At 59.6% G+C, this 25,091-nt stretch overlaps 1 protein-coding gene across 2 annotated transcripts in view; it reads left to right on the top strand.

Moving 5' to 3' along the window:
- The first annotated feature begins 11,488 nt into the window (after window positions 1-11,488).
- Sh3pxd2b (SH3 and PX domains 2B) overlaps window positions 11,489-25,091 on the top strand; it is an 83,390-nt gene continuing 69,787 nt past the window's right edge. For both annotated transcript variants that reach the window (XM_047556202.1, XM_047556201.1), the window contains exon 1: window positions 11,489-11,707. In XM_047556202.1, the coding sequence (XP_047412158.1) occupies window positions 11,633-11,707 (75 nt within the window). In that variant the 5' untranslated portion in view covers window positions 11,489-11,632. The remainder of the gene's footprint in view (window positions 11,708-25,091) is intronic.

Here is a 25,091-nt window from a genome sequence, read left to right as displayed (position 1 = left end):
CCCGCTCTGGCCGCAGGCCAAGCCACCTGAGCCGCTCTTCAAAGGCCCGATGCCACACCTGCACAGGTCCCCGACCCCGGGGGAGCTGGCAGCTGCAACGTCAGCACAGCCGTCACGGGGCACAGGTGGCTGTGTCCCTGCCCGGCGAGAGCCAGGCCCCTTCCAGGCCCAGCGTGACCTGGTCCTGTTCTCCGCTGGGAAAGGCTCCCTCCTGACGGCTGGTCCCGGCCTGCCGGTCACCATCCACCCACCGGGCCCTCGCCTTCCACCCGATTCCCCGTTAGGGCGGCGTCCGCTCCGCCCACATATTTACCTGCTTAGGGTCACGCGGGACTGAGCCGGGCCCAGGCCGCGGGCAAGCACTCTGCCCCTGGCCGCGCCCCCTCTTCTAGTCCTGTGGACGTGGGCGAGCTCGAGGGCCGAGAGCGAAGGCGGCGTCCCCCTCCTGCCCTCCTGCTCACCACCGCCAGGCCTGCCTCCTTTTCGCACTTAACGGCATAGTTCAGAAACCGTGCCCCGCGGCCTCCCAGAAGCGTCTCGCTCCGATCTGCGGGTGAACCTTGATTCACGAGGAAGGACCACCCCTCCTCTGATGCCTGGGAGCTGAACGCTGCCAGCCGCCCAGGCCTCTCTCCCGGGTCTCCCGTCTCCCACACCCTCCTGCAGTCCTCGGAGACCAGCGTCCTCCAGTTTGGGCCTGGAGTGTCCTCGCAGGCCCGGGGTCAAGGCTTGGTCCTCAGTTGGTGCTGCTGGACCCTGTGGAGGCGGAGCCTGGCGGGAGGACTTTAGGTCTTTAGGTCTTGGCGTTGCCCTGGGGCACCGTGGACCCTGGCCTCTCCCTCCCTTCCCTGCTTCCCCGCCACCTGGAGGTGAGCCGCGTGCTGCAGCAGGTTCTCCCGCTCTGAGGAGAGCAAAGCACAGGTCTAGCCAACCCTGCACTGACCTCCAACACCAGGAGCGCAGACCAACCTTTTCTTGCTCAGTTGTCGTATCCGTTGAGTGGCGGGAAGCTGGCTAACGAGACATTGGGGCCTTGCCTTGCACACGGACGTACCTCTGCGGGCAGCTGGAGTAGGCATCATTTCACCGACAAGCTCTCTTCACCCCACGAGGAGGGAGGACTCGGCATCTCCCCACGCTCTCTGTGAGGCCCTTCTCACTCTTTAAGGCCCAACTCAACTCTCACCCACTTTTCAAGCCTGTCACCATCTTGCAAGACTGAAGTCATCCTCCCCGTCCCTGGGCTCCCAATGCCCATAGCTTTTCTCTTGCTATAACAGAATACCTGAGACTGGGAAATTTATAAAGGAAATAAGTTTATTTAGCTCACAGTCCTGCAGGCTGAGGAGCCCAAGGTGAGGTAGCCGCATCTGGTGAGCTCCTGCTGCGTCACAGGTGGTGGGAAAGCAGACGGGAAGCTGGCGCACAGGGAGCAGACAAGCACAAGGTCCTGGGCTTGCTTCATGACAACCCTCTCTGGCAACGACCAGCCCCCTCCCGGAGAAAGGCATCCATCCCTCCTAGCGCTGCAATCGCGTTGCAAAGGCCCCACCTTCCAACCCAGCAGTCCATCAATCTTTCACGTGGGTGGGGGCCCAGCCCTGTCCACACCCCAGCAACATGCTACCATGTTGATCGTAACTGGGGCCCAGGGCAGCGTCTGGGGTGTCCAGGAAAGAGCCAGCCCTGACGGTGGAGGGGAAGGCAGGCGAAGCCAGCTGTCCCTGTGGAACGCGGCGTGGAGTTGGGACCAGGGCTGGGCTCCCCGCCAGCCCCCTCCTTTGCTAGCTGGCCTTTCCTGCAGCTCTACAATCTCTGACTGAGTGACCGCTTTCCTTCCTTGCTCCGTGACACACCCGCCCCCATTCTCCCCGGGCTCGACGTGCTCTCTGCCCTGTATCTTCACGCTCTGTGCTTCCTGGCTGCTCAGCCCAAGCCACAGACATGGACGGCCCCTTCCCTTTAGGACCCCGATTACCCAGTGGTCCTGACGCCTCCCTCCTCCAGGCTGCTCCCTCGGGCTGACCGCCGCCCAGGGCCCCCGGCCACCGTCAAGCATTGCTGGTCCTGGCTCTCCAGGCCCTCTTCTACTCTGGCTTGGGTCCTCAGACCGTCCTACAGGTCTCGGTGCCTAAAGGAACCTCCGAGTCTACCCTTAACTCTGCTGAGAAAGGAAGGTGGCCCCAGGCGTGGCCAGACACTGGTCAGCCAAGGATCCCCTGCACTCTGGGGTGCGGGACGGAAGTCCCAACTGCTTCCATTAGAGAGGACTTAGTGATTCCTCCTGGGTCCAAGCTCTGTTTAGAAGAATAGCTTTGGATTTGGATTTTGTTTTTTAAGCAGTTTGTTTGTTTTTTCCTTATAACTTGAACTTGTTATTCTTGGATGGATCTCATGGCATGGTGGCCAATGCAGATGGACAATACACTCTCTGTCTTTTGTGCTTAATCATACTGTTCTTGGTGGCTTTGGATAGCTTTGTGCCTGATTCATTAGCACCAAGAAGAAGTTTGGCTTTTTGTTTGCAAAGTCTGGGACTGAGTGTGTGGCTGAGCTCTGCCTGATGGTCGTGATGGTGATGACGACCTCTGACCTCGTCCTGTGAGAACTGCTGGACGATCAGCCTTTCCATGAATCTTCTCACTTCACCCCCCAGGACCCTGCAGGCTCCTAATATTGATGAGGAAACCAGGGCTTAGCAAGGTCTGATGACTTGCCTAAGGTCACAGGAGCAGAGGCGTGCAGGTGGGGTTCGAACTCGCCTGGCTCCGAAGAGTGGGCCAGCTTCCCCTGTCCTCCACATCCGGGGCTCCTGGCTGGGGACTGAAGGCGAGCTGGAGGATGAACAGATGCCCAGGTGTCTGCACCCGCAGGGGCCTTGGGGTCCAGAGCTGAGGGCTCCCAGGGTCCACGCGGCTCTGGGTCCCTATTTATTTTTTGTCCATTTGTTCTCAGAAAGGGTACCGTGGTGTTGGGCTCACGCCTCCCTTTGGGGCTTAGTTTCCTTTCTCTCCTCTGTTTTACCTATTTCATTCCGTGATGCTGAGTTTTCTAAATTATATTTGATAGTGAAGCAAAACTCTCACACCGCCTGACGCGGCTCTCAAGGTATGACAGGAAATATTTAAGACCATGAGATCTTAATAAATCACCACCATGATCTGGGGCTCTGACAGGCTGCCTTTGAGAAGCAAGGGCAACTAGGAAAGATGCCAACCACAGAATAGGCGGCAGCTTGGCTTTGCAACATCAAGCCTGGAGTGTAGGCTAAAAAGGTCCCCAAATCCTTTCGAAGGGATGATAATGTCACATTAGGTCCCAAACTAGCTCTACTAGTATTTTTTCAAATAAAATGACCAGGAAAAAAAAAATAAGGTAGGAGAAAAAGCAAAAATGAATTAGGTACAACAGAAACAATAGATCATAGAAATAGACCTACAGAATCCCCAGATACTGGAATTTTTAGAAAGATTGTGCTACAGCATGTTTCATCAACTCCAAAGTGCTATTAATGATTAGGGACAGCACTAGTTTACGTTCCACTAAAAAATAAAAATCAGCTGCCAGTCACACCAACCCCTCATTGTCTGGAAATGTGTCTTATCTTGTCCAGAGATTGGGCAGTTTCCCTCCCGCCCAGCTGCACTGTTTGGTGAGGATGGGCATTCCTTGGCACGAACGAGTTCAGTATCAAAATGTAATAGATTTCCAGCCAAAAAGGAAAAACAGGGACCAGACTTACCCTCCCTCCTGAAATAAAAAATGGGACAAAACATAGGAAGCAATGGTAGTCAGGATGTTGGACTGCAGATGGGAGAAACCCGGCAGCATCCCTGAGCCCTGGACAAGAGGCTGTGAGTGCCCAGGAGCCAGGACAGCTCCCACGTGGTTAGAAAGTGTCCAGGTAAGCAAGAATCACACACGCACAAGAGAACACTACCCGTGCCAGGGAAGAGCCACCCTTCAGGAGTTCAGAGAAGCACTCAAAGAAGCACACAGGGCCAGGAACGGCGTCCACTCTCAACAAGGAGAGTGGGAAACCTCATAACTCACCAGGCGTCAGTCGGCCTTCCAAGAAGGACCTAGCCTCAGTAATGAGGAAAAATCAATCCTAGATTAAATGCAGCTTTGATGTTCCCAACAAAACATAAGGGCAAGATCTGAAAGGATCAAACCATTTCTAAACAGTCTCACTGTATCCTAAAGTTCAAGAATACTTATACTTACCTATAAAAATGTCCAATCCCACAAGGTGGAACTCACCATTTCCAGAATCCAGCCACATGTCAGCACTGTCACTGCTGATAGCCTAGCCTGGAGCACACAGCTCTCCTCTGCACTACTGCAGCAGCTGCCTCCCTGATAGCAGTCAGGATAGGCTGATTCATCTGCTGTAACAAATAGCACCAAAAAGCCCACTCACTCAACTGCCAAAGATTTTCTCACACTTACATTGAGCAGAGCTCTACCCTGGTCCTCCAGGGCGCTGACCCATGAAGCAGCCACCATCCAGACCCTGCCAGGTGCAGAGCAGAGGCCAGGTTCTCTGTGGGCCCTCCTGCTTGAAGATGAGACCCTCTGCTTCTGTTCACTTTCAGTGACGAAGTGTGATTGACTCTGAGTTCTGAGGCGCAGGTGGGGGTGGGGCGCAGTGGCAGATTACAATTCGGGCATGAGCTCACAAGACCTGGAATCTGTCCTCGCCGAGCAGACAGAGTGAGCTCCTTAAACAGACGCCAGATCATCCTGCTGCCCTCCCTCCATTCCCTGGTCCACGGGACTCCAGGGTTCCCAGGGTCTCTGCAAGGCTGCCACCTTCCAGCTTGGCACAGCCTGCTCCCTCCTTCTGTTGGCCTCTCCTCAGGAGCAAGCCCTGCAGCACCACAGGAAAGCAATCTCCCATTGAGCTCACTGATATCTCCCCAGCACCGGGTACAGTGCCTGGCACCTAGTAGGTGCCCAGTAAATACTTCCAATTAGCAAAGGCAGCTCTGGGCTGCCCAATTGAGTGGCACTTTAGGATCATGCTCTGAAACACTTGATCTGAGCACAACAAGGCTGAGCCACTGTCTTCCTGGTTACTGGAACCACCTCATAGCAACCAAGCAGATTCGCCTGGGACTGTGGGGATGGGAGGTGCTGGAACCCTTCTCGCTCAGTTACTTGTTGCTCCTTGGTGACAGGCTGCCACCTTGTGGCTGAATGAGGAAGTGCAGCTAGTCTGCCTGGGAAGCAGCTTTTGAAACAGTATTTCTGCAAGCTTCGGAAACTTCTGGGAAAAAGATGGAAATCACCCGGCTCGGTACTCTCAGAGGCCTCTGGAGAGGTGCCCATTGACCTGAAGTGCAACCCCAAGCTTTTTGTGATCAACCTGACCTTGTGCACTCACACACATCCATGGGTCCGTCGAGCCAGTCAGTCTGCCAGCTGAGCAGCTACCAGGGGCCAGACACGGTGGGGAAGAAGAGGCCCCTCTCTTCCTGTGGCAAATACAGCCCTCCACTTCTTCAGTGACTACTGACTGAGAGCCCGCTGGCCCTGGACAGGCGCTGGGCAGCAGTCACTAGTGAGAGGCTGGACTGTCCTCAGGAAGTTGACGTGCTAGCTGGGACAGACCAGGACAGGATGGCAAGGATCCAGTGTGAGGGGAGTGCTGGGCGACATTAGACCAAAGCCTGAAAGAGAAGGCCCTGGGAGGGAAGAGCATCCCAGGAGGAGGAAGGGCACCTGCAGAGGTGTGGGGAGGGGCGCGACGCTGTCCACGCTGGCCGGAGGTGGGGTCCCCAGGCTTACGGGGTCAGTCGTGGTGAGATCTTTGCCATGGGCAGGGCTGCGGCATTCTGGGAGGGGCAGGTGGGAGATGCGATCTGACTTTGCTCTGCTGAAGACCCTTCTGGCTGAGATGGACAATAGCCCTGAGGAGCTCGGGCTCGGTGGAGGGCAGGCCACACCGAACCAGGAGGGCTGCAGTCCTGTCCTGGGGAACCGGGTCTGAGTTCAAGTCCCAGCTCCGCCTGTGTTGTGACTGTGTTGTGACTGTGTTGTCCTGTGTTGTGACCCTGGGCAATGGCTCTGTGCTTCTGTTTTCTCATTAAAATCAGACAAATACTCATGCTGCAGAGTTCTGGGTATCCCTATGGCCTGGGTATGTTTGGGTGTGTGTCCCAGGTGCCTGAGCCAGAAGCTCGTCCCCAGCATGGTGTGTTGGGTGGAGCATCTGTAGGAGTGGGGTCTAGTGGAATGTGGTTAGGCCATGGGGCGCCCCAGGAGGATCAGCACAGTGCTCCTAGGATGCTGGTTAGCTCCCACCAAGGCAGGTTGTTATAAAAGGGTGAGCCCGAGTCTGCCTGGCTTCCTGTGTTGCCTCTTCTGCACGCAATCCCCTTGGGCTGCCATCCACCCTGAGACCCTCACTAGAGCCTAAACAGATGGGGCCACTGACCTAGGGCTTCCACCTTCCAGAACTGCGAGCTAAATACGCTTCTTTTCTTCAAAAAGCACCTGACCTTGGTGTTTTGTTATAGCAACAGAAAATGGACTAATACAGACACATTAGCTAAACAAATGGACATGAAGGTGTGGTACCATAGGTGGCATCTGGGTGGCGCTCAAGGAAAATCACAGCACAACACACACATCCCTTTACAAAGCAGGAAGCAGGGACACTGTACACCACAGTCGGTGAACACCAAGCAGGAGGACGCGGAGCAGAACTAAGGGATCGGTCGTGCAGGCCTTGAATGGCAACCTAAAGCCATGAACAGGAGCCACGGGGTTTCCGAGTGGAGGAGGATTGTGAACAGGGTTTCCCTTTGGGAAGATAAATATGGCAGTCAGGAAAGAGGGAAAGAGGGAAGGGAGCAGCTGAGGCTCTTTTTCCCCCTGGGAAGTGAGATCACGGGCCTCCCTTCCCCCGCCCCAGGCTCTGCCCTGCAGCCTGGACACCTGGAATTTTGCTAAAGCCCTGCTTCCCTATGGCCCTGATCTCTTCCCCAGGCCCAACCTGGTGGCTGCTAAGCATTTGGGGCTTGGCTGTTTTAGTGACCAACATTCTGCCACACCAGCCAACCAGACCAGGAAAGAGCTTCTTTCTCCAACCCAGCTTCTCCTGTCCTGGAAAAAAGCTCAACTTGGTCCAGCGACAGGTAATGGGGAGAGGCAGCAATGAGCTGTCGTCCTGGGGACCGGGAGCTTGGGAGCAGGGCAGACTGCCAGCCAGGCAGGCACCCAAATCACAGACCCAGGCCCAATTCGAGTGGAGGGCCCCAGCGCCCCGCCATTCTGCAGCCCTCCTCCCAACAATCCTGCCACATGGAACTCCGCAGCCCACGGGCCGTCACTGATGCTCGAGGGTCCACAACGCACTTCTAGAACGGAAACTCGGGAGAATAAATCAGGAAGGCAAGAGACTGAGCTGCTCTTTCCTGTCCTCAGCACACTTGATTCGAGGGAGGTACCGGAGCCACTGGAAGCAGTATGGACCCAGGGGGTCTCTGGAAATGGGCCACCCCAGCAAGCCCAGCCCGGGAGGCTCCTTAGTGCTCGCAAGGGCTCAGAGTGAAGGAAGCGCAGGTTCACCCAGCTCGCAAGCAGTGCTTTGGGCCTCTGTGCCCTTCCGTGCGGGACGCTGGGGATTTGAGACAAAGAAGGCCATTCCAGCCACCTGAGAGTCAGATACTAAGACGTGATCGCATCCCAGAATCACGGCTGGGGCCAGGCGCCATGGCAGCCGGGGGAAGAGAGAAACCGCGTGTCTGGGAGGCAGGGCTTCCTGGAGGAAGGGACGAGCCAGCTGGGCTCTGAAGGTTGAGTAAGAGGTCACAAGCAGACAGTGCGGCAGGACCAGCTAACGTCAGGACGCACTTGGGGAAGCCACCCTGTCTTCCTCTGGAGGTGACGAGTCACTTCTGCTCGTCGCGGGGAACGAGTCCAGACACTGCCGGGGAGAAGAAGTCAGGTGGAGGAAAGGGCAGATGTCCATCAGAGCAGCAGGGAGATGAAATTCAGCCTTGGGATTCGGATGCAGGTTAAAGGGATGTGTGGCCGTTATCAGTTTGGCCAGCAGCAACGTCCTTCAGAACACATGAGCGGTGCTGGTCTGGCCTCCCCTAGGCCCAGCCCAGGCCTGGAGGGTCACAGGAATCTGAGGCTCACAGGGCGGAAGGGACTTGCCCACGCTCACACACCTGGAGAGGGGCCCGGCAAGTGCTGGCACAGATGGACGGTCAAGTTCAACTTTTGCAGTCAGACTGGCCTCCAATGCCTGCTGCATCCGGGCTCTGGGTCTCAGAGCGCCCTTTCTCCTCATGCAGCGTCCATCTATCAGCATACGCGAAAGGTGGTGTGTGACTCGGGAGGCCCCCGCAGGGACGGATGATCCGTGTGAAGCCCAGAGCTGGGTCCAGGCCTGTTGGTGAACACCACAAATATTAGGACAGCGAGCAGTTGGAGAGCGGGTTACACGCAGGGTTCAGGTCCCAGCGGGATTACCCTTCTGTCTGGGCGCTCCCCGCTGTTTGGACTCCCTGGAGGACTTGAATTTGCAGAAGTGGTTTGTGCTTCTCACCAGGAATCAGAGCGTTCTGGCCCTGGCGAACTGCAGTGACCTCGGCTAGAGATGCGTGTTTGCAGATGACCCTCCGTTCTCCCAGGCACTGCCCGCGTGGATCCTTCCAGTCTGAACAACCAACCTCAGCTACAACACTAATCCACAATTCAGTTCTCCCCAAAGAAAGAGGCTGTCCACTCAGAAAAGCCCAGGGGAGGCCAATGGCAGGTATTGAAAAACAACAGGGAAGAAACAGCTCAACTCTAACACAGGCAAGGACTCCACTAGACATTTCTCCAAAGAAGACGTGGAATGGTTCAAAGCTAATTACCAGGAAATGCAAATCGGAACCACAGAGAAATCGCTCTCTGCGCCCATTGGCATGGCTGTTTCAAAACCAAAGGATCAGAACATCCCCAGCATCGTCGAGGGCATAGAAGAGCGGACCATCGTGCGTCCTTGAGGGCAGTGTAAAATGGTGCCTCGGGGACAGACAGCCCAGCAGCACCTCCAAGCAATTAGCATAGATTTATGGAACATGGAATACCTCCCCTGGCTAGGTACCCCAAAGAACTGAAAGCAAGGTCTGGAGCGGCCGCCTACGCCGGTAGCATCTTCCTACCAGTCAAAAGGTGGAAGCCACTCAGTGACCATCCACAGTGAATATGTAAAGACAATGGAATATTATTCAACCATGAAGATAAAGGGAATTCTGTCACCTGCTACCACGTGGGTGAACCACGAGGATGTTACGTGAAGCAAATCAAGCAGCACGGAAGGACAGATGCTCCCTGGTTCCCCTTATTTGGGCGCCTAGAGTAGTCAAAATCGCGGAGGCTTGAAATGGCAGGGTCTTTGCCAGGGGCTGGGGGAGGGGAGTTGGGATTATTATTTAATGGATCCAGACAGTTGCAGTTTAGAAGGAAATGAGATGGACATTGGTGAGTGCTGAACCACGAGGTGAATGGATTCGAACCACTTCACTGTAGACTTAAATGGTTGAAATGCTAAAGATTCGTGTTATGTATATTTTACTGCAATGGCCTTAAAAAACACCAACCATGTGGGAAGATGCAGGTGCAGCAGGTGGAGAGACAGCCTGGTCTCCCCCGGCCAGGCTTGCCCCTGCCACTGCAGAAGTGGACACACTGGAGGAGCCCGAGCCCAGCTCCGCCCTCAGGGTGGGCCTGGAGCAGGTCTGCCTCCGGGAAATCCGGAAGCTGTCTGGTTCACAGATTTCCTCTAGCTCCGCATTCTGGGCTTCTGCCTTATTAGGAAGGCGTGGATCATGCAGAGGAGGCGGTAAAGATGACAGAAAAACCAGACCTTCACCACACTGGACAGTCCAGTGAGGCCGCAGGACCCTTTGACTTGGCAAAGAATGGGCCTCACTGGAATTACGACCTCAGCAAGGGTCCTGGTTGCAGATGCTACCCTCAAACTGGGTCAGTGAGAACAGTGTGCAAAGAGTCCATTTACAAAGAGGTGGACGGGGCCAAGGGAACCAAAAGGACAGTGCTGTATCGTGGCTGGCAACAGCAAGACTGTGACCACCCCCAGTGCCACAGTGGTTACAGGAACCCTGCGAGAGTCCATGTAGAGAAGGTCACCTTCAGTTAGGACAATCCTGCAGGAAGGGAACCAGGGGAGGAGGAAGTGGGTACCCAGATCTCTCTCCCCACCTCAGGGCCTCCCACTAGCCAAGTCCAACAGGAAGCCAAAGGACAGGGAGCCTGCTAGGAGATGCATTCAGGCCTCTGCAGCCAGAGCAGGATGGCAAAGGCTGAGAAGGAAATCCCAGGAGTAAATGGCAGCGTGGATCCAAATGAATCAGCACCACACAGTCCACTTAACCTGACCAGGGTGGCTGAGGAGCACCCCGCTCCCGCTGCCGCTCGTCCCTGCCCTCTTTCAATGGCTGATTTTGAAGGTGCTGGGGATGCAGCCCTGGGCGCTTTCAGGCACAGAGGGAGAGCTGCGAGTTGTGTTGGAAAGAGCCCCTGCTAAGGACCAGGGCACTGGCCAGGCCCTTCTTTCATCATTCATCCACTCTGCCAGTACACTACCCTTGGAAAGTGAGCAGCCCACTGGGCAGCAGCACCATGGGCTCTGCCTGCCAGTGCCGGACTCTGGCGACTGCTGCCAGTTGCACCCCCTGAAATATTAGATCAGTTACCAGCACCCCCCAACACACACACACACCAGTGGTCCTGAGGATCCCAAGCACAGTTTTCTCAAGAGCACCGGTGTGAAGCCCCTGGTGGGAGCCAGGACTCCGCAGTGGGGACTCAGGGCCCTGTTAAGCACCACCTGGCCTCGCTTGTGTTCACCACCTATTTGCCCTTCTGTGCTGCTCTCATCCGGATGACGATGACGCTGGAGTGAGTTTGTTTCAGTTTTTCTCTTCCTCTCTCCCCACTTCCCCGACTAAACCTGGAAGACCTGGTCAGGAGCTTCTTGCTCCTCCCTGAATCCCCAGGGCTTGGGGTGGGCTTGTAGTTACCAACGTGTATACAGTGGCTGGACACTGCCAATGGCTTCGCGGGCATTCGAGGACAGCCCCGGTTGGTAGACAGTAATGCTGGGCCCATTTTATGGGTGAAGAAACGTATCCCAGAGAGACAAAGCGACGCGAGAAGAGGCAGAGCTAAAATGGGAACCCTGGAGTCGGGCTCTCCCGGCCGGCCCTGCCCCGCGGCTCCCGGGGCGAGCGAGCGCGGGAACGCTACCCACGTCACTCCAAGAACGGACGGCGGACGCCAGCCCACCCCTCCCGGGGCGCGACGGCTGCGCGCCGGGACAAAAGCCGGGCGGGGGCGGACGTGGCCGGCGGGGCCGCGCTCCGGGGCGGCGCGGGCCCTTTAAGGGGCGGGCCCTGGGCGGGGCCTGGCGGGGCGGGGCCTGGCGGGGGCGGAGCCGGGCAGCGGGGCGACCGGAGAGCGCGCGGAGCGAAGGGCGGCGGCGGCTCGTGCTCGGCGCGGGCTCCGGATCGCGCTCGTCCCCGCTCGCGGCTCCGGCTCCGGCTCCCGGCTCCCGGCTCCCTCCGGCCCCGCAGCCCGCGCCCGGCCCCGCGGAGGAGCGGCCATGCCGCCGCGGCGCAGCATCGTGGAGGTGAAGGTGCTGGACGTGCAGAAGCGGCGGGTGCCCAACAAGCATTATGTGAGTGCGGCGCGGCCCCCACGCCCCCTCGAGCCCGCGGCGCCCGGGGCAGCCGAGCCCCGGCCCGGGGACGCCCGCCGCGCGCCCGGCCCCGCGCCGCCCGCCGCCCCGCTCCCCTCCCCCTCGCCTCCGCGCCCCGTCCCCTCCTCCGCCTCCTCCCGCCGGGCCCCTGCCCGCCTCTGCCGCTCCCCTTCCCCTTTCCGTCTCCCGCAGCCCCCGCAGCTCCGGAGCTGCCCATCCCTGGAAAGGTCCGGCCCCAGCCGGTGTAGGGGACAGAGGGGACAAGGGAAGCGCCCGCTCTCAGGTCACCCCTCATTGTCCAGGGGTACCTGACCCGCAGTGCCCCGCCAACAGGTAGCCCCTCCGGCACCGCCGAGTTTGGCCCGGTCCTTTTGGGAGAGCCAGCCTGAGCGACCTAGATCTCTGGGAATGGATCATTGGAGTGCCCCCCCCCCCCCATAACTTCCGTGTAAAACTGTAGGAAAGTTTTCTCTGGGAATCTCCCTCTGTAAAACGAGTCTTGTTTGGAGCTGGCGAGGACTTGAGAAAATGGGTCAGTAGTGTCCTTTTGCAGATGGGAAGGGTGAGACTCAGAGGCTGCAGGTTCTAAAACACAGAGCTGCCTTCAGGCCTTCTCTCCTGGAAGGTGAACCTGGGGCTCCTGGAGACCTGCAGGTGGAAAGGGACCATGTCTGGGTCCAGGAGGCCCCGGGACCACCTCTGAGCTTCTGGGTACAGAGGTGATAGGTCCAGAGGTCTTGGGGAGGGCCTCCTTCCAGGAGGAAGGGGCTGTGGTGTCTCTGGGGATGAGAAGGGGCAGCAGAGAAGTTAGCCAGGAAGGGGGAGAGAGCTGGAGGGAGGGAAGGAATCCTGTGGAGAAGTGAGAACAATGACTGGTAAGGGCGTTGGCTGTGGAGGGTCCACTCGGGCCTCCCTGGAAGCCCTGTCTGCATCCAGTTTTCAAAGAGACTCATCCTTACACAGCAGAGCAACTTGCCTTCCATGAATAGCCTGTAAAATCTGGAGATAGTGGGGAATCCACTGTGCAGTCTAGGAGAAGGGCGTGCTGTGAGCCTGTATTGTTATTGGCCAGGCAGCCAGTTATTCAGCCCTCAGCCTGGTGGGAAGCTATTTCCTGGACCTGTGGCATCTTTAAATAGAGTGAAGTTTCCCTCGATCCCAGCTGAGCTAAATGGTCTCCCCCCGCCCAACCTTTTTTTTTTTTTTTTTTAACTGCTTCAAGTGCTGCCAAATCTTGGTTTCTTGTTGGAGCCTGTTGAGTGTGTTAACTGAGTTGCCTTTTTGGTATGAAGGCAGTTTTCACCAACATGGCAACAGGAGGAAGTCTGGAATTCTTCCTGCTGCCTCCCCCCAGGTCTGTGAGCTGGTAAAGGGGAGTAGATACAGCTGCCGAGACTGGGCAGTGGCATCCACGTCTCCCTCCTATCCTCTCCCTTCAAGTGTATCAGGGGACTGTTATTGTGCCCCTTTGACAGATGAAGAAACCAGGACTCAGAAAGTTGAGGTTCTATGCCTGAGGTCACAGTCAGGAGCAGAACAAGTAGGACAGTCCAGGTCTGTTGGGCCCCCAAATTGTTGCCCTACCAGACCACACTAGATCCCAGGTCCCCACACTTTCCCTGGGCAAAGTCCTCTCAAAAACTAGGAAATCTGCCATATCATTTATGATAAACCATAAGTTTGTGGTTCTCTGCTCCAGCAGATGCCTCCGTGCTACAGGTTTGAAGGTTTTGCAACTTTGGGGGCATCTTGCTAAGCTCTCAGCCACTCTTCAGGGTCCCCCTGAAGCAAGTCTGTGTTCCCGTTTGTTGTCTCAGATCTTGGTCTCCCAGCTTGCCAGCTGCGTGGCCTCTCTGCCCCTCGGTCTCCTCGTCTGTGAGATGGATGCTGGTGCTCTCTTCCAGGGTGGCCGCCCTGTGACTGGCAGCAGTGGAGCCCCTTAGCTCCCTGCAGCCTGCCTGCCGCATGGTGGCCACGTCACTCTGATTGGGAGCATGCCGAAGTCACATGGGGGTGGGGATTCCACCAGGGACTTGTTTTTCTGTGTGTTTAGTCACTCTTGTGATTCAAGGGAACGTCTCCCTTCTAGCCTGCCTGAAGGGGCGATGTGGCTAAACTGAAGCTGAGTTGTCTGCAGGGACAGAAAGCTTGGTGCCATGATAGGAAGGGGTTCAAACCTGCAGGAACCAGACCACTACCACTCCTTTTCCCAAAGTCTGTCCCCACATACACCCAGGAAGGAATAGCAAGGGGACAGTTATTTAAAGGCCTGGACTTGGACTCCATTTAATGTCCCCTTTAGGAAACCACTGTGAAGAGAGCATGAGCCAGGGAGCTGGGCAGTCCTGGTCTCCAACACTTCCTGCTGTGTGACCTTGCACTGGTTAGTTTGCCTCTCTGAGCCCTGGCTTTCATGATCTGCAAATTGAAAATACTGCTAGATTCCTCTGGGACCAAGTTTCTCAACCTCAGCACTGCTGACCTTTTGGTCCAGATCCATCTCTGTTGTGGGACTGTCCCGTGGTAGGGCGCTCAACAGCAGCCCTGACCTTATACCACTGGCTGGGCCGCGCCTCTTCCAACTTCCACCAGCTACCACATGCTGGTGGTAGAGCCCCTGACGCAGGAACCCCCCCCACCGACCCACTACCTCTGACCTCAGCAGGGAGCATCTCGCACAGCCCCCAGTCAGCACTAGAATATGCCCAGCGGTTTCAGAGAGTCGGGCACCACGCCCGGCACCTGGAGGGACAGGTCATGGTGCTGCAGATGTCAGGAGAGGGCAGCGCCTGGAGTGTAGGACTGCCCATCGGGGCTGGGCCACCTGTCCCTCCCCGAGTGTCACCTTCTCCACACCGGGATGATGTCGGCTCCAGCCCCGGCCAGCCCGCTTCGCCTGTGGGCAGAGCCTGCCTTGGTGGGCCAGGGGCGGGCCAGGCCCAGGTGGAAAACGCAGGGCGGGAGCTGGCAGGGCCCCTGAGACCCCGCCTGGCGCCTGGGCCGGCAGTGGTGGCAGTACTGTTTGAAGAGGCCTCCCTGAGCTACGCCTGCTCCGGCCCCGGGCTTGGGAGTGAAAGGGAAGGGGGCACCTGAGCGCGCCATCCTCTGGACCCCGATCGCGCTCTCCGGCTCGCGGGGAGGAGGAGGACTGAGGGTGGGCTGAGGTCGGGCGCCACCTCCCGCACTGGAGAGGGTACCCGGCGGCCTTGGGCTCAGCAGAGTCGGCCTGCGGGCCCTGGAGAGGCTGCCTGCTCTGCTGGGGAGCCTTCAGGGTCTAGGGGAGCCGACGGGTCCTCCGGGAGCCATGCTGCACCCACCGTTGTGCCCAGGCACCGACCAAGCGGCCTCTGTGCCCAGCAGTCACCACAGCCCTTAAACCGGGGGTCGCCTGTGGTGAGTCCAGTGCTTCAGACCACAGACAGCACGGTGACGGGAGTCCAGCGTTTTCCACAGCTGTTGCAGAGCTGTTTTAGTTTTTTAAGAAAAAACCACTAAACTAGACGTGATGGTGCGCATCTGTGATCCCGGCTGCTCAGGAGGCTGAGGCAGGAGGATCGAAAGTTCAAGACCAGCCTGGGCAACTTAGCAAGACTCTTTTCTCAAAAGAAAAGAAGAACAAGAAACCGTTGTGGGCGCCAGGCCCCGGCCTTCCCAGCCGCGGGGCAGAACCTCTGTAAGAGAAGTGGCGCGCTGCGTTCCATGTCTGCCTCGGCCACACACTTGAAAAATGCAGACTGAAAAGAGCTGGGCGCGTAATCCCAGCCGCCGGGGAGGCCGAGGCAGGAGGTCGGGATTTGCAGGCCAGTGGCAGCAACCTAGCGAGGCCCCAGCAACTCAGTGAGACCCTGTCTCAAACTAGAACTGTAAAGGGCTGGGGATGTGGGAACTGTCTGCCCCCATCTGCTCAGGCTTCACACCTGCATGGGCCACGTCAGGGTCCTCTTCTGTCACTTGCCTGTTGTCACCCTTCTCCTCTGTTCCTGCGTGTTTTCTTATTTGTCTTCTCTAGACTTGAAAGTTCCATTTAAGGATACTGATCTTTCAGGTAGTTATATTAGTGTTCTTGGTTTCCCCTTGAGGAGCTGGAGGCTCAGAGAGGTCGAGGCACATGCCTGAGGTCACACAGCAAGGAATGGCTGCCCGGGAACTGAGCTAGATGCCTTTGTGTTGGGGGAGACAGAGCAGCCTTGTGATCCCACCACCCAGCCAGGTGACCTTGAGTGGCTCACTTAGGCTACTGGGCCCCAGTTTTCCCTTATGTAAGGTGTTGGAGCCATCCCGGGCCCTTCCCTGATCCCCCAGTTCATCCATCTGGGAGAGAGGAATTAGATGTCACCCCAGCCTGGGTCATCTTCGCCCCCCGGGAAGCTCGGGGTGGAGGTGACCCTGGAGTGCTGGGTGGGCCTGGCCTGTGAAGCCCCTCCTTGGTCTCCCAGACTCTGGGAGGCTGCAGGCACCGGGCCAGGCGGTGCACGGGGTCAGGGCAGATCCGCCTTCCTGCGCCCTGTCCCCGCCGCGTGGAGGGCCCCTGGCGAGTTGGCCCTGTGGTCTGGAACCAGCTGTGGGTCTGCTGCCCAGATTCCCCGCGTGTGTTTTCTGGCCGCCTCCCTCCCGGCCCTTCCCTGGCACCCTGCCGTGGAAACCCACGTGGAAACCCCGGGACGGGCAGCAGACGTGGGAAGAACTTGGTGTTAGAGGCTGCGTGTCCAGGGAGTTCTGCTGGTCACGACTCGGTCCTGACCTGGGTGTCCAGGTCTGTAAAGCAGGCGTAGCCAGTTCCCCCTCTACTGTGTCTGGTCAAGGGCTCCAGGGTGCCCGCGCGCATCTGTGCCCCGTCCCTGCTCGGGGTGGGTGCCAGCGGGCAGCCCGTTCCTGGAAAGGCCTGCTTGCCCCTCCAGCACGCCTGAGCATCTGTGCGTGGGTGGCGGCTCCTGCCTGCACAGGGCAGGGTGGTCATCGGGCTGAGCCTGGTGGCTCCTGTGGGGGGCGGGTGGCGAGGATGGCCATGGACACCGTCAGAGACACTCACGGCCAAGGCCTGAGTCCCCACGTCCCTCCTGCCTGCTGCCCCCAGGGCATGGCAAGGCCATTCTGGGCTCCTGCGTGGTCCAGGCTGGGCACCACGCTGCAGCTGGACAGACCCGTGAGCCAGGTGGAGCCAGGACCTGCTTGGCACTGACCCTCGCTGCAGAGGCAGTGCCCGTGGACCCCGATGGGATGTGTAGTGACCACTGTCTGTCACTGAGGCAGGTGTGCCTCGGGAGGGGCGGGCACAGGGCCTAATTGTCCCTGATGCTGTCCTTCCGGGAGGCCTGCAGGTCCGGCAGCTGTGCGAAGCGGTTCAGACCCCCGCAGGTCCCTGCCCCGCTGCCCGCGGCGTGGCCTCCCCACACACTGCTTCCTGCAGGCGTCCCGGGGCCAGAGTTGTGGAGCTGCCACGTCCTCAGAGTCGCTCGTCTCCCGAGTGCAGACCTGCAGTCCAGGCACCAGGCAACTCAGGCTACGCCTACTGTGCCGCCTGCCCAGCGCGTGCCCTCTCTGCGCCTCGGCCTCCTCATCTGTAAGATGGGGAGCGCGGTAGCTCCAGTGCCGTCACTCGGGTGAGGGGCGGGGCCTCGTCCTGGTCAGGGCTGGACGACAGCTGCTGTCTCAGGAGCGCTGACCGCCTGTCCCCTGTGGTAGGGAGAGAGCCAGCTGAGTGACGTGGCTGTCTTCACACGCCAGGATGCCACAGGGTGGCCAAGGTCCTTTCTCTGTATCTGGAACAGCACAGACAGCAGCTGGTGGAGAGCAGCGAGCGGCCAGTCCCCCCCTGGTGGCCGAGGAGGGTGGACGGGCGTCCCCAAGTGCCCAGGAATAGAGCTGACAGAATGTACGTTGCTGGTTTTTTTTTGCTTGTCTGCTCTTTTTTCTGTTCTCCAAATGTCTGCAGTGAACACGGTCCTGTTCTTAGTGAAGAAAACAGGAACGCTCGTTTGGAAAAGAAGCGGTGCCGGGCGCCCCAGCCGCGTAGCCGCAGCCCCATATCCTGTCCTCCCAGGCCGTCCCCTCCGCTCTCCCAGCCCCATGCGGAGAGAGGTCTCAGGATGTGGCTTTCCTGTCACAGCTGAAGAAGCAGAAAGTGACCCAGCTGGCCGTCTGCTCCTACGGTGCACCTGGCCCGCCGGCCATCCTGCCTGCAGCTGAGGCCTGCGGCCTGGCCCCGATGCACCCCAAGGTCACAGTGGCACCAGAGAGGCCCTGCAAGTTAGGGGGTGTCCGTTCCCCTCCCTGGAGCCAGTACTCACCCACCTGTCACCACCAGAGTTGCAGCCAGAGCGAGCGGACCTGACTCCCTCGGGGGACTTCTCCCCGGGAGGACGGGGCTCCCTCGGGGGACTTCTCCCCCAGGAGGACGGGGCTCCCTCGGGGGACTTCTCCCCCAGGAGGACCTGGCTCCCTCGGGGGACTTCTCCCCAGGAGGACGGGGCTTCCTCGGGGGACTTCTCCCCCAGGAGGACGGGGCTCCCTCGGGGGACTTCTCCCCAAGAGGACCTGGCTCCCTCGGGGGACTTCTCCCCAGGAGGATGGGGCTCCCTCGGGGGACTTCTCCCCAGGAGGACGGGGCTCCCTCGGGGGACTTCTCCAAGAGGATGAGGTTCCCTTTGGGGGCCTTGTAGGGCCAAGCATGTCCTGGTTGCGGGTGACACACTCCTTTCTCCCGTGGCCAGGAGATTGGCTCAGCGCTCCCACCTCCTGGTGATGGGGACCCACCCTGGGCTCCTGGAGCCTCTTGGTCCGCAGGGCCCAGCTGGGAGCCAGGGATATGGGAGGCCCACTCAGAAGGCTGTGGCTCTGCCTTGGCTGGGCTGCAGCCTGGTTCCTGCCCTGCTGGCGCTGGCCCTGGCCCTGGGCCTCCCAGAGGGAGCAGTGGCGTGTTGGAAGATTCGGGAGCTTGCGTTCAGTGCCGCTGGTCGGTTGGTCCTGGAGTCCCCACTGGGCTCAGGCCCCAGAACCACATGCAGCTGTGGTCCCTGACCCCCGGGTTTGTCATGGGAACCATGTGGTGGGAGAGGCCCAGAGGTGCAGAGCCCATGGCAGGGGCACCATGGGCAGGGGTGACTGTCCCCCTAGGACTCTGTCCTCCAAGTCCTGCAGAGTCCCCACTGGCCACAGCCGGGTTCCTCTGCCTGGTCTCCGGGCTGCAGGCCATTCTCCCCTTGGCTCCGGGCCGCGGGCTTGCGGCAGGCCTGGCCTTGGTTCCTAGCCGGCCGCCTTCTCCAATGCTGGCAGTAGAGGGGCGGGTGGGCGGAGCTCTGCCCATCTCCAGCCACCCCGGGGCGCAGGGTTGCCGGATTTAGCAAACGAAAACACGGGACGCCCAGCACAATTTGAATTTCAGATAAACTCACAATATCTGGGACACATTTATGCTAAACACCGCTCCACTGCTCCGTCACTTATCTGAAATTCAGATTTTACCAGGCATCCTGGACTCGGTACAGAGCTGCCCAGGACTACAGCTTTGAAGAAACGGCCACCACAAGAAAACGTCCACATTGTCATATCAGCAGTCACTCTTGAGAGCTGGTGACAAACACAAGTCCCTCTGGGCCAGGCGCTGCTAAGCTCAGCGGTGGCCGGCTGGGTGCACTGGGCATGGAGACCTCCAGGGGCGACCTGGGGCGAGCCTCCCTCCTGGCTCCTGGGGAGACCTGGGGAAAGCAGGAGGTGACCCGAGGTGCTCTCAAAGCATGGGAGGGGTGTTATCCAGGGACAAGGGCAGAGGAATTGCAGGCAAAGGACAGGAGGGCAGGAGCGGACGCGCTGGCTTGTGGCCTGTTTGAAGAAGCAGGAGAGTTTGGACAGAAGACGAGGCTTGGTGGTAGGAGGACCTGGGGCTCCTGGCCACCAAGAACCACAGGGGACAGGGGCAGGGCCCCACCTCAGGGAGGCCCTGGCCAAAGTCCAGTGCTTGCAGGCTGGCACCGGGCTCGGGAGCTGGCGCCCAGGGCCCTCCCAGCCGAGTGCAGACCAGGCACGGAGCACCCGCAACAGCCCTGGAGCACCATCCAGACTCAGGACGGCGTGGGCTCGGTGGAGCTGAGCAGGGCCGGGGGAGGCGGTGGTGCCCCCACCCCGGGAAGCCAGCGGAGTCAAAGAGTCCCGGCCTGTTCTGTCCTCCGTGCCCCATGACCCCGTCTCCCTCGGCGGGCAGCTGTGTCCAGCTTTCTCCTGTGCTCCGGGTCTCCTGCTTCCTCCCTGAACTGCCCTCTGTGGGCGCGAGTCAGCACACTCTGGCTTGCTAGTGGCCGGCACAGACCCGGCTGTCATGAGCCAACAGGATGCCCTGGGCAGATCAGCTGGCAGAGGCAGCGGAGAGCTCGGCACCCGGCCTTGGGAAGACCGTGGGCAGCTGGAGGCCTCGGAGTGACCGTGAGGCTGGCAGGCCACCTGTTCCCTCCGTTGTCACACCTTTCAGCCCTGAGTCCAGTTCTGGGAAGAGAGATTCTGGCTGGTCACCTCACACTCCGGAGGGTGGAGGTGTCATGATTGACAGCACCATGGCCCAGCTGGTACTGACGGCAGAGGCAGCAGCAGCCGCGGGGGGCAGAGCCGGGGCCCGGGTAGCGTCCTGGGGGCATCTGCAGCCCATTTCACAGATGTGGAAACCGAGGCCAAGCGGGGAGCCCAGGATCACACTGGCCCCACTCCCCACCACCGACCCGGAAGAGGGGCCCAGCCAGCCGACCCCCCCCACGCACACCCCGGCGTTGCCGAGGCGCAGGAAGACAGGCAGTGGGGTCTGCTCCTCCCGGCAGAGCTGCCGAGTGGTGCCCCCGCCTCGTGGGCCGGGGAAGCTGGGAGCAGCAGGCGCGTCACCGTTTCCGCCTCCCGGGCCAGGGTTGAATCAGCAGCCTGCGACTTGCCGCCCTTGGCTTCCCGACAGCTCTGCAGATGTGGGTTTATTGTCTGCACTTTGGCCGGGGGCCTGAGAGGCTGAGGTGACCAGGCTCAGTCCTGCCCTCAGAGGGGTGGCCTCTGTTGAGTGTGCCTCGGGGCCCGGCGAGGCCAGCTGGCTGCAGACAGGGAGGGCCAGAAGCCTGGGCTGCCCACCCCACTGCCAAGGTGTCCGGGTGGCGCCAACAGGACAGCCGCCTCCGGGCTCGGGGAGGCCGCAGAGCCTCCCCAGCGCGGCCCTTGAGCTTGGAGGGGGAGTTACTCTGAATGTTCCCAGGCCTCCGACTGAAATTGAGCCTGCCTTCTGTGTAATGAGGCAGCAGCCTTCGGTGACGGTAGTGACACCTGGGACTTTTGCCACTTGTAGAAATTCACAGTTGCTCCCTGGAACCTCGCAGGTCATTTGAGCCATCATGGCGTCCTCTGACCCACCGCGCGACTTTGTGATTTTGTTGTGGTAACGTAAGCGTCCATAGTCATGGTTTTGTTTTTCAAACATTTCAGTAACTGTAGTTCAATTTAATTCATTTAATTTGAAATCCTATGTGTTTCACTCATTTTAAATCATTCTGAGGAGGGATCTGGGGGTTTCATCAGATTTCCAAAGGGGTCCACAGCTCCCCAAAAAGCGGAAAGGACCCTGCGTAGACGTTTTGGAAGCCATGTGGCATGTGTTTGACCTGGCTCTGCCAGCTCCTGGCTGTGCAGCCTTGAGTTAGTGGTTTAACCTCTCTGTGCCTGTTTCCTTTTCTGTACATAAGAGTAATATCAGGGGGAGGACTGCGCCCATTTCCTGGCTTGGGAAAGCGAGGGTTGACTAAACAGAGCCTACGCCACTGTTATTTTTATCATTATCTAAGAACGCGTTTTTAGCCGGTGACCCCAAAGGACCCCACACAGGCCGTGTGGACCACATGGAGACGCGTACTCTCAATGAGCTGGTCCGAAAGGTGCCCCTTGAAACGTACAGAGGGGCTCGCCTCGAAGGCCGGAGTGTCTGGACAGTCAGCAGGGTGGCAATGGACAGTGTTCAGAAGGCCCGAGCGAATCCAGTGCAGATCGCCCGCGGGACACGAGGATCCCGTAACGGCGTTCCAGAGCATTCCCGAGGCGGCACTGGCCTCCGCGCGCTCGGACGCCACCGACTGTGGACCAGGGGTATTCCAAAGCAGCCGCCCGGCTACCCTCGGCCCCGCGGCCCCTCGGCTCCTCTGCCGGGCAGGGTGGAGGTCTTGCCCTCGCCCCTCGAGCAGCACAGATGGTCACCGCCGAGGTGGTGTCCGCAGCGTCAGGTTTAAGTCGCGCGCTCTGCCGTCCCGGGCAGGGCCTGAGCGCCCTAGGATTGGGGCGTCACGGGGACCTGTCCCTCGTGCCGAGGAGGACGGCAGTGTGATCTCAGTTCCGGACGTACCTCCGTGTGTGGAGAAGGGTCCAGAAGCCGCCCGCACATCACCCTGGGCTGGCAGCAAGGCGTCCGAGACCCCAGTCTCCCCGGTGCTGCTCAGGACCGCAGGCTGGCAGGTCACTTCACTCCTGGGCCTTCTCCGTCCCCTGCAGTCTAGAAACAGTGACGCAGGCAGCCTCCTAGCGTTGCTAAGATGGGTGCGTCCCGCACCTTGGCCCTCGGAATTCTGTGGACGTTTATTACTGTCCAAGCTCTCCCTGGGGAGGACAGGACAGTGTGACGTGACAGCCGAGTCCACTGGGGCTCTTACTGGGGTGGAGGGATGATTCTCTGCCTGATTGAGAGCCCAGCAAGGCGCCATCAGGGATGGCCAGGGTACCCACAGAGTCCGACCTTCAGGAACCACATACAGTTCCTGCTGAAAAAGGGGCTGCCTGTCTTCACAGAGTGGAAGCCACGTGGGCAGCCCCTGTCCTTCATCCAGCACTGGAGCCTGGTCAGTAGTAAAGGAGTGCTCGTTAAATACGAATCCACGTTTTCTTTAGAAGGAGTCACCAAGAGACTCCAAGGAGAGGAATCAGGCCCTCCAGGCCTCCACCCGGCGTGCTGATTCAGCTATGGATACCTGCCCGAGGTGCTGGTGCTGGGTCGCACGGCAGTGCTATTCCTGGGTGCTGTTCCTGGGTGCTGGTGCTGGGTCGCACGGCAGTGCTGTTCCTGGGTGCTGTTCCTGGGTGCTGGTGCTGGGTCACACGGCAGTGCTGTTACTGGGTGCTGGTGCCGGGTCACATGTCCCAGGACCCTCCCTGACTTTCCATGGTGCTGTGCCCATCGAGTTCCCGCCCACCGAGCACGACAGCCCCTTTCTGTGCGCCTGGCCAGCATTTGCTATTTTCCGTCTTTTTCTTAATTCCCATTCTAACCGGAGTGACCTGCTCTTCCACTGTGGGTCGAAGTCTGCTCTGCTATCTTGGAGGAAATCAGTGCCCTTGCCTAGGGTCCACGTGACCCCTTCTCGCCGGGTGCCCTCAGTTAGGCAGGGGCATTCTGGACACAGGCAAGCCCGAGTTCCTATTCTGGCACCCTCCCTAACCAGCTGTGTGACTTTGGGCACGTGGCCTAGCCTCTCTGAACGTCACTTTGGTCTGCTAATAACATGGGGCAGAAAATGGGCTCCACTCTGCAGGGTTTCCCGGAAGCAGAGTGCTGGGGATAGAGCCAGTGGTCGCCAGGTGCTGGTCCCCAGCTGAGAGCTCCTGGCGTCCCTCAAGGTCCAGGGCACGTGCGTCTCCAGCCAGAAGGCCTCCCCACACTTGGGGCAGGATTGCCCTCATCCTCTCTGCAGAGCGCCCGGGCCGCAGCCTGAGAGCGAACCCTGCGGAACCCTTCTCTGTTGAGTGCCCACCGTGCCGGGCACCAGGCTGGGCCTTTTGGGTGGAACCAAGGCCTGGCCTGGCTTTTCCTCGCACGTTGCCCAGCCCCCTGCCCTCCACATGGTGCTGTGTGGCCTTGGGTAAGCCAGTGCCCCTCTGAGTCTCGGCGCCCACGACACACCCTAGGGAGGTACTCAGTGTGTGCACAGTAGGACTGCCCCGTGGCTCCTGCTCGTCCTTCCTCATGCCTGCAGCCGGCATGGGCTGGCCCTGGCCATCTCCACCCTGTGCGCCCTGTGCGTGGTGGGTGCCGAGCTCGGCTGCTTGGTTCACTGGGGTGGCGCGGGAGAGGCCACGGCTTGCTGTCTCTCCCATCTCTCCCATCTGTCTCTCTTGTCTGTCTCTCCCATCTCTCCCATCCCTCCCATCCATCTCCCGTCCGTCTCTCCCGTCTCTCATCCATCTCTCCTGTCCGTCTCTCCCGTCCGTCTATCCCGTCTCTCCCATCTCTCCCATCTCTCCCATCCGTCTCTCCCATCTCTCCCATCTGTCTCTCCCATCTCTCCCGTTTGTCTCTCCTGTCTCCCATCCATCTTTCCCATCTCTCCCGTCCGTCTCTCCCGTCTCTCTCATCTGTCTCTCCCGTCTGTCTCTCCCATCTCTCCTGTTTGTCTCTCCTGTCTCTCCCATCCATCTCTCCCATCTCTCCCGTCCGTCTCTCCCGTCTCTCCTGTCTCTCCCATCTGTCTCTCTCGTCTCTCCTATCCGTCTCTCCTGTCCGTCTCTCCCGTCTTTCTCTCCCATCTCTCCCATCTCTCCCATCCATCTCTCCCATCCATCTCTCCCATCTCTCCCATCTCTCCCATCTCTCCCATTCATCTCTCCCATCTCTCCCATCTCTCCTGTCCATCTCTCCCGTCTTTCCCGTCCGTCTCTCCCGTCTCTCTCATCTGTCTCTCCCATCTGTCTCTCCCGTCTCTCCGTCTGTCTCTCCCATCCATCTCTCCCGTCCGTCTCTCCCATCTCTCCCGTCTCTCCCATCTCTCCCATCTCTCCCGTCCGTCTCTCCCATCTCTCCCGTCTCTCCCATCTCTCCCGTCTCTCCCGTCTCTCCCGTCTCTCCCATCTCTTTCATCTCTCCCGTCCGTCTCTCCCGTCCGTCTCTCCCTGCCCTGCCCAGGCTCCTCAGAGGCTGGCAGCCTTCGAGACGTCAGCGAGGCCCAAGTGCCGCCCTGGAGGTCTTCCTAGAAAGCCAGCCTGGGCTCCGCTGCCAGCGCCCGTGCTTGCCATTGGCACGCGCCCGTGCCGCCGCGGCCAGATGTGTGGAGAGGTGTGTGAGCTGGCCGCTGGGCCCGCGGCCTTGCCACCAGCCGGTCGGGTCTGTGCGGGTCTCCCGGCCAGCGCCAGGTGCCTGTCCGAGTGCTGGGAGCCCCCGTGGGCTGGAGCCCGGGGCGCTCCTGACCCTCCTAACTTGCCCATGCCCTGGGGCTCCTGGTGGGCGTGTGTGCCAGGCCTGGTCCCCTCGGTCCCCTGCTGGCCCTGCTGCCATTCCCCCGTGGCTCAGATGGGGACAGCGAGGCCAGAGCCCAGGAGGGACGTGCCGAGTCTCGAGCCTCCCGCCACCGAGCCAGGTTCGTCCGGGCTG

This window comes from Sciurus carolinensis, chromosome 6 (genome assembly GCF_902686445.1).
Source record: "Sciurus carolinensis chromosome 6, mSciCar1.2, whole genome shotgun sequence".
Lineage (NCBI taxonomy): Eukaryota > Metazoa > Chordata > Mammalia > Rodentia > Sciuridae > Sciurus > Sciurus carolinensis.
The sequence above is the reverse complement of the archived record's forward strand: the minus strand, read 5'-3'. Positions and strand labels throughout refer to the sequence as shown.